This window comes from Megascapheus bottae, chromosome 7 (assembly GCF_031878675.1).
Source record: "Megascapheus bottae isolate mThoBot1 chromosome 7, mThoBot2.hap1, whole genome shotgun sequence".
Lineage (NCBI taxonomy): Eukaryota > Metazoa > Chordata > Mammalia > Rodentia > Geomyidae > Megascapheus > Megascapheus bottae.
Window position 1 is genome coordinate 40,158,240 of NC_143515.1, and position 12,712 is coordinate 40,170,951.

The 12,712-nt window shown below is 36.5% G+C and overlaps 1 protein-coding gene across 4 annotated transcripts in view; it reads left to right on the forward strand.

The window, feature by feature from the left end:
* Positions 1-12,712, forward strand: part of Vps54 (VPS54 subunit of GARP complex) — a 73,721-nt gene that overhangs the window by 47,266 nt on the left and 13,743 nt on the right. For 3 of the 4 annotated variants that reach the window (XM_090336821.1, XM_090336823.1, XM_090336822.1), the window contains exons 16-20: positions 2,529-2,592; positions 7,517-7,622; positions 8,461-8,548; positions 8,903-9,024; positions 9,135-9,215. In XM_090336821.1, coding sequence (XP_090192947.1) covers positions 2,529-2,592; positions 7,517-7,622; positions 8,461-8,548; positions 8,903-9,024; positions 9,135-9,215 — 461 coding nt within the window. Of the gene's footprint in view, positions 1-2,528; positions 2,593-7,516; positions 7,623-7,849; positions 7,951-8,460; positions 8,549-8,902; positions 9,025-9,134; positions 9,216-12,712 lie in introns of those variants that run through there. The other variant, XR_016536244.1, reaches the window with a different exon arrangement.

Here is a 12,712-nt window from a genome sequence, read left to right on the forward strand (position 1 = left end):
TGAATAGTGCAACAGTGAACATAGTTTGCAGCTGGCTTTAAGAAGTGGTATTGCAGGATAAATTCTTTTCTTTTTTCTTTTTTTTGCTTTTTTTGTCAGTCCTGGAGCTTGAACTCACGATCTGACTACTATCCTTGGGCTTTCTCAGGGCTAGCACTCTATTCATTGAGCCACAGCACCACTTCTAGCCTTTTCTGTTGTATATGGTACCAAGGATTCGAACCCAGGGCTTCCATTTACACTGCACAATCACTAGGCCTTGCTCCTGGCCCTCTTTGGGTAAATTCTGTGTTTAGTTTTGTTTTTTTTTTGTTTTTTCTGTTTTGGTCGGTTGTGTGGCTTGAACTCTGGGACTGGGCGCTATCCTGAGCACTTCAGTTCAAAGCAAGCACTGTAACATTAGCCACTGCACCATTTCCAGTTTTCTGTTATTGTTTGTAGTCTTGAAGACTATTCTAACTGTGGTGAGATGGAATCTCAGTGTTGTCTTTATTTGTATTTCCTTTTGTGGTCAGAAATGTTGAACATTTCTGGGGCCGGAGGTTTGGCCTAGTGGTAGAGTACTTGCCTAGCATGCATGAAGATCCAGGTTTGATGCCTCGGTACTACATACATAGAAAAAAAAAATGGTGCTGAGGCTCAAGTGGTAGAGTTCTAGCCTTGAGAAAGCCCAAGGATAGTGCTCAGGCCCTGAGTTCAAGCCCCAGGACTGGCCAAAAAAAAAAAAAAAAAAAGGTTGAACATTTTTTCATTTGTCTGCCACTTTTACTACTTTTTCTGGGAAGTTTATTTAGCTCATTTGCCCATTTGTTAATTGAATTTAGTTCCATGAGCTTTTTGTGGATTCTGGATATTAGGTTTGTTGTATAGTTGGCAAATATCTTCTCCCATTATTTAGGCTGTCTTTTTAGCTTGTTCTTTGCCATTCAGAAACTTCTTACTTTGATGTAATCCTATTTGTCAATTCTTTGATTTGCTGACCCTCAGAAAGATTCTGCATGTACTAAGAGGTCCTACAGTAGTTTCATAGTTCCAATTCTGAGGTCCTTGATCCATTTTTAATTGACAGATAGGGATCCAATTTCAATTTTCTACATATGCATATCCATTCTGCTCAGCACCATTTATGCTCTCTTTTTAGTCAGCTTATTTTTTGCTCCTTTACCAAATATTAGATGGCTATAGGTCTGTGGATTTATTTCTTCTGGATATTGCCCCACCTCCAGGATTGCTTTTGTGAGTTTAGGGCTTTGTGGTTCCATATGAATTTTTTAAATTGTTTTCTTTCAGTGAAGAATGACAATAACATTTTTATTTTGATGGATAGTAATTTGTAGATTGCCTTTACAGTATTGTCATTTTTACCATATTCTGGCACTTCAAGCGTTAGAAGGTCTCTTCACTTCCTAACGTCTTTTTGACTTGCTTTCTTGGATCCTCCTATGCCTTTCTTTTGCCTTATTGATTTAGCTAGGAATTTCAGTACTATAATGAAATGTAGTGGAAAAGTAGAAATCCTTGTCTTGTTCCTCATTTAAAAGGAAATAGTTTTAGTTTTTCATCATTTAGTATGATGTTGGCGTCAGCTTTGTCATAAAGAACCTGTATTATTTTGAAGAATATTCCAAATATTCCTAGTTTCTCAAGGGCAAGGTACTTGATTTATTCAGAGGTATTTTCTACATATATTGAAATGATCATGTGATTCTCCTCTTTGAGTCTGATGATGTGTTGTATTACATTTATTGATTTATGTGTATTAAAAAGCCTTGTTTCCTGGAATGAATCCTGCTTGATTACTGTCCATGATTTTTTAAAAATTAGTTCTTGAATTCAGTTATTAACGAGTTTTGCTTCTCTGTCCAAAGAGATTGGTCTATAAATTCTATTTTTGGTTAGGTCTGGTTTGGGGATAAGTGATTTTAAGTACACTTAAAAATTATGAAGTTCTGAAATATTTTTTAAGAGAAGGAAGTTACATTATTTCAAAGTTTTGTAGTTAATAAAAGTTTAACATTTTTTTTCCGTAGAAACAATTCTAAATTGTAAACATTTGCAAAAAATGCAGTTATTCTACAAGAGCTAATAAAATACAAATATTGACTATTTAACATGTAGGAATCATTCATAATCATAGTGTTTCATTGACATGACAGTGCAGTTCAGTGCTAAGGGATTGAACTACACTGTACTTTTTCAGTAAGATTGACTGGGGAGGAAGAGTGGATGATACTATGATAGCTGTGGAGTGAAGATAAATTAGAGATTGTTATTTTAATCTATCTGGGAGTTGTAGAAGATTCATTTTGTGTTTTTTTGGGGGGGGGCAGGGAGACTCCAATCTAAATCTAATTCAAAACCCAATATGCTTTATTTACTATGTTACATTACTTTTCACAAAGTAGATATTTAATTTCAGAAATTAGATTACTCCAGTCTCTAAAATTTGAACTCTTTTCATTTTTCTCTCCATTATTTTGTTTGACCATTAGCCTATTTCTCTGTAATTTATTTGTTTCATTGTTTAGCTATGGAAGAAAGGAAACCAGCTGAAGTTCTCATTGTAGAGGGACAACAGTATGCTGTTGTTGGGTGAGTCCCTTTTTTTTTTTAATTAGTTAAATCAATTATAAAGTGTTTTAGTTCCCTCTTGACATCTATTGGAAATTTTGATCAACCATCTTAAGTCTTACGAAGTTTTTAAAAGAAATTTAATAGATTCCCTTTTATTTCCTTATATATTAGTGGTGCTTTATTTATTAGGAACTACACCAATTTTACAAAGAGTTTGATATTTCTTATAAGAAATGTAGGTATGGGACCAGGAGTTTGGCCTAGTGGTTAAAGTGCTTGCCTAGCATGCATGAAGACCCGGGTTCGATTCCTCAGTACCACATACATAGAAAAAAGCCGGAAGTGGTGCTGAGGCTCACGTGGTAGAGCTCTAGCCTTGAGAAAGTCCAAGGACAGTGCTCAGGCCCTGAGCTCAAGCCCAGGACTGGCGGGAAAAAAAAAAAAAAAAAAAAGAAATGTAGGTATTCCATAGTGGCTACATGATGTTGTTATCATCCCAGGTTCTTACTGTGATTGTTGGTCTCCTCCCCTCCTCCCCTGGGCATTATTAAGGTTTGAACTTAAGACCTGTGCTTGCTAAACATGTGCTTTACCACCTGAGCTGTCATACCCAAAGTATGTTTGGATCATTTTGAAAATTAAACAAGTATTGCTATAAGGCATTTAACATAGTTTTAGCACCTACTGCTTGTATTTGTTTTTATTTTTATTTTTATTTTTTTGCCAGTCCTGGGGCTTGACATCAGGAACTGGGCACTGTCTTTTTCTTTGAGCTTTCTCAAGGCTAGCACTCTACCACTTGAGCCACAACGTCACTTCCTGCTTTTTCTGTGTATGTGGTACTGAGGAATGGAACCCAGGGCTTCATGCATACTAGGCAAGCACTCTAGCACTAGTACTAGTCCATGCTCTTAGCCTGTAGTAGGGATTTTGTTTTTGTTTTTGTTTTTGTTTTCCAGTTCTGGGGCTTGAACTCAGGGCCTGAGCACTATCTCTGAATTTCTTTTGCTCAAATCTGTATTACTTGAGCCACAGCACCACTTCCACGTTTTCTGTTTATATGGTACTGAGGAATTGAACCCAGGGCTTCATTCATACCAGACAAGCACTCTGTCACTAAGCCACCTTCTCAGCTCTATCATCCCTTTTTGTTATTGATCCTTTATTCTCTTAACAATAAACATATCTTACTAACTACATCAAATTAACTACAAACCAAACAGTTCTAGTATTATATGTCTGGTATTATATACTTTTGTTAAAATCGGTAATTAAAGTGGTATCTTTGCTGTGCAGTGGCTCACCCTGGTAATCCTAACTAGTGAGGAGACTGAAATATAAATCCTGTGGCTGGAAGCCAGTCCATGGGGCAGGAAAGTCTGTGAGAATCTTTTATAACTAACCATCAGAAAATGGGAAGTGGTAGAGCACTAATCTTGAGCCTTTGCAGGCCTAGAGTTCAAGCCCCACAACCAACAAAGAAAAAAAATGACTTCATATTCTTTTTCAAAAGATTTTTTTTTGAAGAAAAAATTCTGTGAAACAAGCTCTCATATAGTCCAGGCTGGCCTTGGAATTCATTATATTGCCTAGATATACTTCAATCTCACTATCTTCCTGTCTTGACATCCCAGCTGCTGAAATTGCAGATGTGTACACCCAGGTTAAATAGCACTTTACAGTTGAAATACTTCCATGTGTATGATCTCATTTGATCTTTACCACCAGTTTATGAAATAGACGTTCAGGGATTATTGTTTCCTTTTGTCAGTTAAGTGAATTGAGCTTAGAAGATTAAATGGTTAACATGAAGTGATCCAAATGAAATCAGGATTAGAGCTGTTGGTCTGATTCTCAATACATAGATCAACATTCATTTTCATTTTTATTCTTTGCTTATTATTGAAGAAGCCACCATTCCAGGAAGAAAGTAACTCCATGTGCCTCTATCCTGACACGTAGCAATATTATAGAATTATTTAAAAATTTTTTGAATTATTTTTATAAAGGTGATGTATAGAGGGATTACATTACATAAGTCAGGTAAAGAGTACATTTCTTTTTGGACATTCTACATCTTCCCTCACTTCTCTCATTTTTTCTCTCTTATCACCACCCATAAACTATATAGTTCATTTACACAGAGTGACCAGTGAATACAATATTGCTACCTCTGTTCACTCTGTCCCTCCATTGGGGTGCCTTCCCTTACACTCCCAAAGATATATAAACAAAGAGGACAAAAAGGAAAGAAAACAAAAATAGACAAACCCTCTCGTTTCCATTTCCTACAGTTTATTTTGGTAAGTATTATTTTATACAATCAGATACACCTAGGTATTGTACTTTTTAAAAAATATTTTTATTGTGTTAATAGAACGGTTACATTATATTCACCAGATAGAAAGTGCATAACAAACATTGTTACCCTTTCTCATGACAGAATATCCTCTGTTGGTCTCACTGTGTGTGACTGCCAAAAGTCCCATATAATTTATCATGTCCCAGTGTATTTTGAGTCTGACTTCCACATATGAGAGAAAAAAATGCACTGTTTGTCTCTCTGAGCTTGGCTTACCTTATTTACCTCATTTAACATGAGTTGTTCTAGGGCCATCCATTTCTCTCCAAATGACATAATATTCTTTCTAATGGCTATGTAAAATTCCATTGCATACAGGTACCACATTTTTTTGATCCATTCATCTGTTATAGGACATTAGGGCTGTGTCCATAACTTGGCTATTGTGAATTGTGAAGCAATGAATGTGGATGTGCATGTGCAAGGGTCTTTATGGTATCCTGCTTATGATGTTCTGGGTAGACACCTGGAGTGGTATGGCTGAGTCTTAGGGAAGATTGTATGATTAATTCTTTGAGGACCTCCAGACAGCTATTTAGAGTGATTGTACCTGTTTACATTTCCACCAACAGTATACCTGCCTGCTGACATTTGTTGTTGAATTGACAATGTTGTCCTGTCTAACTGGGGTGAGGTGGGATGTCAGAGTTGTTTTGATTTGCATTTCCTTGATGGGCAGGGATGATGAGCATTTCATCATGTATTTCTTCTTTGTCTAAGACGTTTCTCCTTAGCTCCTTTTGCCCATTTAATGATTTGTTAACTTTGGAGGAGAGGTTAGTTTCTTGAGCTGGAAGTCCTTGTATATTTCAGATATTAGGCCTTTGTCTGATGTATTGCTGATAAAGATCTCTCAGTCTTAAAATTACTTCTTTATGAATGTTTTTCTTTGGTTAAATTCTGAGTTTTCCATAGATAGGGAATCAACCATTTTTATTTTTTAACCACATATAAACACCTAAAAAGTATGTGTAAAATTGAATTATTTTCCTTTCAATCTATATTCAGCTGTGAGAAGTAGAACCAGAACTGCCTATCTTTTCTCCTCTATAGTTGTTCCTTTGTTTCTGTGAGGGCAAACCTCTTTTCAGCCTCCTTATAATCTCACCCCTGCAATCTATCCATTAATAGGTTGTACTTCATGTACTTGAATGGAAGTTGTTCTTATTGACTGTTCTGGTTTTCTGACTTGAAGCAAAAAAGGCTATTGAAAATAATCAGAACTCCTTGAATTAAGGGGAACTATTATATCATCCAAGGGAAGAATATAAAATATATACAAGTATACTTAAGCCAAGTAGAGCAGGCTCTAGAAGTATGCATGGGTAGTAATACATAGAGTGTAATATATGACCTGACAAATAACCTGTCACAAAGGTTAGATATTATCTGCAGGATATCTCTGCTTCCTGATATCTTGCAGACATTTTTATTTTCTCATTTTATTTTTTATTATTGAGGTAATGTATAGAGGGGTTACAGTTACATTCACCAGATAGTAGGTGCATTACTTCTCACACATCGATACCCCTTCTCATATTTTTGTCCGAATTTCCTTCCCCCAAACCCCTCCCAATCATCTTGTTTTCCCCCCTTCCCTTTCCTATTTCAAATAAACAAATAAGTGGTGCTGTGGCTCAAGGAGTAGAGCGCTAGCCTTGAGCTGAAGAGCTCAAGGACAGTGCCCAGGCCCAGAGTTCAAGTCCCACCACCACCACCAAAAAAAAAAAAACTCAAACAAATAAGTGTGTATACAATATACCAGGTAACAGAGTCATATACAGTAACAACAGGATATTAACCAAAGGGCAACAAAGGAGAAGAGAAATAACATAGTACATTAATAACAACAATCACTCAAGATAAAGCTCTTGTTTCATATCCTAGAGATCCTTTCATTTAGTCTCATCATATATGACCTTATGTATCTAGGTTGTGCAGACATTTGTAAAGTTTGTATGGCTTTCTCAGTTCTGAGTTCTGTAGTAAGCTTATATATCCTGTAATAGTTTCTTACCCTTTAATTTCAATTTTACTTAATCTTCCAGGAGTGTGTGATTTTATTGAGCTAATAACTAATCATGTTTGGTTCTTAGAAGCTACTATAGCTTCTTTTCTATCTCAGTAAGAAAATCTGGACTAGATTTTCTTCATTAATTTTAGAGTTACACTTGAGGGCCAACTACATAATTATGCAGAAATATTGGCTAGACTTTTTATCAGTTTTTCTGAATTGGCCTAAGAATGGAATATTTACTTAATGAAGAGGCTTTCTAAAGACTGCCATGCTCATAGAATAAAATTTGATAAGCCTCTCATTAATGTCATATAAGTACTGATTCTACAGTTGTACAATGCCAAGGGTAAGTACCCTCTTAAAAGTTCTAGGCACTGCTCTTGCCTCAATTAGAGTGAGACCTATTGCACTTATAAGGTAAATTATATAGGTATAGTTTAACATTTACCAAGACCAGCATAAACTCAGAAATACATTGAAATGGTAACTATTGATATTTATGTGCCCCTATCAGTTAAAGTTTTGGTTTGGTTGCCTTATTAATCATCTTTCCTTTTTTATAGAACTGTATTGCTGTTAATAAGAATTATCCTTGAATATTGCCAATGTGTGGATAACATCCCATCTGTTACTACTGACATGCTTACCCGTCTATCAGATTTGTTAAAGGTGTGTATGACTTTACTCCTTTATGGAAAAAAATAATTGGAGGATTAAACTCTAACACACTTTAAAGTTATCTTTAAGACACTGAGTATGTGGTATTGTTCGTGGTTGCATCACATCATGCTACTGGAAAAAGAGCTTCTTGCTTCCTTTCCCCTCCATGTTTATAGAAATTCCTCATCCATAGTCTTGTTAATGACATTGGAGACAGGAGATGATTTGTTCGTTAGGTGCTGAACATGACTGAGGCCACTTAGGTCAAAAAACCTGGACTGTTTTCAAATGTGCATGGAAGGAATTCACTGAACTTTACAAAATTCATCTCACTAAGGTTAGAGATTTTTCTTACATCATTCTTTCAGAACCACTGATAAGAGAATGACAATATGGTGATAATTTTATCAGTCAACTCATATTCATGGATACTTTTAATAACTAGTTTACAAGAAAGGCCTTATTCTTTTTAGATCTCTACTCTGTTAATTGATATTGTTCTGAGTTTGACTTAGTCAAGAAAGATTTTTAATCTTTTGAAAATAGGATTTTTATAGTAAGGATGATAGAAAGTGGAGTTTTGTGAATACAAATTAAGGGTTACTTTCTAAGAATTGATTTTTAGAATTTCTCACTTTTTTTTCCTTACAGACATAAATATTATCATTGAGAATACTGGTCTCTTTTTTATTACTGCATAAACAGATCCTAATTGCTTCCACTAGAAAACTATGGTCCCTGAGTAAGCAGAAAGAGGAATTTATTTTTAAGATAGTTAAGACATTGTCATCATAGAAAAGATGATCTTTAATGAATTATTGAGTTTTTTTTTTTCTTCTTTTGTTAGTACTTCAACTCAAGAAGTTGCCAGTTAGTTCTTGGAGCTGGTGCACTGCAAGTTGTTGGACTAAAAACCATAACTACAAAAAATTTGGGTATGGATTCTTGCATTTGATCCACATGCTAAGGTGTTAAGATGATGTTTTTGGAGTAAACAGTATTGGATGATATAAGATGATTTTGGAGTGAACAGTATTGGAATGAACATCCTTATACTGATAATACTTATAACTCAAGTTCATTGGGAAAGCAACATGCTCATTATATTGTTTAGTATCAAAGTATTTTCTTGCAGAAAATGCAATATGTTGCTTTGTACCATGGTGTTCTTCATTTATGAACTTGGGCCTGTATAAAATTGACATTTTTTACGTAATTTGATAATTAATTAAAATCAAAGAACAACTTTTTTTGTTTTTCCATTATGTATCAACCTCCTGAATCTTCAGCTCTTTCTTCGAGGTGTTTGCAGTTAATTGTGCACTACATTCCTGTGATCCGGGCTCATTTTGAAGCTCGCCTACCACCTAAGCAATATAACATGCTTAGGCATTTTGATCACATCACTAAGGTACTTTGTCATGTATTTTCTATGGGCATTCATATATTTAATTTCTAAATGTTGAAGTTTTTTGGGATGTGTCTCAAAAACTTTAAAATTCTGTTTTTTTCTCATTACAGGATTACCATGACCACATAGCTGAAATATCAGCCAAGCTTGTAGCGATAATGGATAGCTTATTTGACAAGCTGTTATCAAAGGTAATGATTTATGGAAATCATTAAGCTTTGCTTAAACACATTATGACTTCATATGTTACAGATTCCTATATATATGTGTGATAAGAGGACCTTAATTTTCTATAAATCTTTACCCGTTGATAGAATTTTTAACTTTTTTTTCATGGAATTTTGACCATTTGCCATGGCAAAGATCACCCACAGTGGTCTAACCCATAATTGCCTAAGAAATATAATTCCTAGAGTTTAGCAGACAGCTCAGTAAAATGTTCGGATGCCCCAGATACTTGATAAACATTCTAGAAGGCTTGACGCCTAAGAAGAGATGATTCCAGAGAAGGTACAAACTATTCACAGGAATATTTTATGTTGGCTACATTCACAGAAGGGTTCCTCTTTAGAAACAAACAAGCTTTAGTTTGAAAGCCCTCTGGAGAAAGAATTATAAGGACAAAGATAAAAATAGGTGGGGAAGAGACCTACTGGTAAGAGTGCTTACTTAGCAAGCATGAAGATCTGGGTTTGATTCCTTAGTACCACATACATTAAAAAAAAAAAAAAAAGAACAACTGGAAGTGGTTGCAGGTATTGCTGTGGCTCAAGTGATAGGGCTCTAGTCTTGAGAAAGTCCAAGGACAGTGCTCAGGTCCTGAGTTCAGTCCCTATGACTGGCAAAAAAAAAGGGGGGGGGGAAACGTAATATTTAAGGTTAAAGTATGCTACTTGACTTTTCTGGAATGATAATACCACCTGAGATATTCTTATTTCCTTCATAGATCTATTTTTAGTACTGGGGTTAGAACTCAGGACCTGTGTGCTGTCCCTAAAGCTTCTTTTGCTAAAGAATCGTTCTGCAGAACTTGAATCACAACTCCATTAACAGCTCCCCCTTCCCCCGCCATGGGTCATGGGGCTTGAACTCAGCCTGGGTGCTATCCCAGAGCTCTTCAGCTCAAGGCTACGACCCTACCCTTGAACCAAGCCCACTTCTTTTTTCTAGAGGTTAATTGCCAGGCTCTACTTCCAGATCTTTGTTAAGTAAACAATTATTCTCTCCAAAATTTTAAGTATACCAGGAGTATATCTTCAGAAAAATGGCACTTAATCAGTCACGAATCTTTTTGTTTTATTCCTTACTTTTTCCTTTCCCTGAGTTCCAGTCCTTGTCTTAAAGAGAATCTTGAATATTTGAGGGTTAAATGTATACTTTTTGCCCAAGATCATATTTAGAACAACCTTATTAAGCACAATCTGCTTTTGTTTTTTCTCTCTCTGTACTTGTATCCTTCAGACTCTGAAAAAGCAGAAGAGCAGACACTTAGGAATTACATAGAAGCAAGATAAAGTAGTGGCCCTTCATATACAGACATGACCCAATCCTGTAAAATGGCATAGTACTGCATTTGTTTAATAGTTCTTAAACTTTAAGCTTTAGTCACAAGAGCCCTTTACATTTTTTTTTTTTGACAGTTTTGGGATTGAACTCAGGGCCTGGGCATTGTTCTTGAGCACTTTTGCTCAAGGCTAGTGTTTTGTCACTTGAGCCACAGCACCACTTTTGGCTTTTTCTACAGAAAGTATACCAAGGGATCAAACCCAGGGCTTCACATTTGCTAGCAAACACTGTCCAACCCTTTACATTCTTAAAAATGATTGAAGACCAAAGAGCTTTTAATGAAATTTGTACCTACCAATAAACATGCTAAAAATTAAAACTAAGCAATCTAAAAACACAAAAATGGACAAACACACTGGGCGTGGTGTCTCACACCTGTAATCCTAGCTACTCAAGAAGCTGAGATCTGAAGATCAAGGTCCAAAGCCAGCCCAGGCACAAAAGGACCTGAGACTCTTATCTCCAATTAACCTCTAGAAAGGGGACATGGGGCTTGGCTCAAGGGTAGGGTGGTAGCCTTGAGCTGAAGAGCTCAAGGACAGCACCCAGGCAGAGTTCAAGCCCCATGACCCACCAAAAAAAAAAAAAAAAAAAAAAGGACAAACACGTATTAGCATTCAACATTTCATCCTAAAAAATCATTCATGAGAAAATCAGAGTAAAAACTAATAAATGTCCAGGCACTAATGGCTCACACCTATAATCCTGGCTAGTTAGCAGGGTGAGATTGAGGATCTTGTTTTTAAGCCAGTCTGGGTTGCCAAGTCTGTGAAATTCTTACCTCCAATTAACTGCCAAAAAGGCAGGAAGTAGAAGTGTGGCTCATGTAATGAGCAAAAAATGCCAAGGACAGCATCCAGGCCCAGCACCAAAAATAAATAAACAAATAATAAGAATAGGCTGGGAGTTTGGCCTAGTGGTAGAGTGCCTGCCTAGTATGCACAAAGACCCGGGTTCGATTCCTTGGTACCAAATACATAGAAAAAAGCTGGAAGTAATGCTGTGGCTCAAGTAGACCAAGGGCAGTACTCAGGCCCTGAGTACAAGCCCCGTGACTGGCAAAAAAATAAAAATAGAATAAAATAATAGTAATAATAATAACATCTTATGTAAATTGGTTTTGCTTTCTGGCGCCTTTGAAAGCAAATCACCAGATCACAATTTGAGAACCAATGTTATTGTTGGAAATAGTTTGTTTTTTTATTTTTATTTTTTGCTGAGTCTTCATGCGTGCCAGGCAAGCATTCTACCACTAAGCCAAATTCCAGGCCCCGGAAATAGTTTATGTTTAATGCATATCTGCCTTCAAGAAGTTAACTATCTAACAAGGCAGAGGGCTATAGACTGCTAACAATATAAAATAAAGTAAATGTTAAGCAATGGAACTAGTAATGTTTTCAGATCAGTTACCAGTGTTATTCTAAGGTGGAGGTCTCTGCCTGGGCTCTGTCTTGAGTTTATGATGTCACAAAAATTAATTTGAGGACAGATAATGATAGAGTATAGCAAAGCAAAGTTAAGGTGGAAAGATAATATGCAACCCAGACACAGGTACAGGCACATCTGATACAGGTTCAATGAGTGCTGTAACATCTCAGGCATCTATGATGAAAAAGGTTTTTACCTTAGAATAAGTGTTCCCCTTTGTTTCAACATCTGGTACATTTAGTTACCGTTTTATTAGTTGGGGTCAGGGACTTCGAGGTTCATCTGCTTATTAAGGGTCATTGATGTCCCATCCCTTCCCTTCCTTTCCCCGCTCTCCCTCCTTCCTACCTTTCCTCCTCTCTCCCGCCTTCCCTCCCTCCCCCTCTCTCTCCTTCTCTCCTCCTCTCTTTCTCTCTTTCTCTCTCTGTCTGTTTCTCTCTCCTTCCCTCTCTCCCTCCCTCTCTCTCTCCATTCCTCCCTTCCTTCCTTTCTTTCTTTTCCTGGCCCTAGGCACTGTCCTCTTTTTGCACAAGGCTAGTGATCTACTATTTGAAACACAGCACACTGTGCAACTTTATCTGAGTGTTTTATTGGAGATAAGTCTCATACACTTTTCAGTCTGGGATGGCTTTGAACTGTGATCCTCAAATCTCAGCTTCCTGATTAGCTAGGATTACAGGCTTGAGCCATCAGT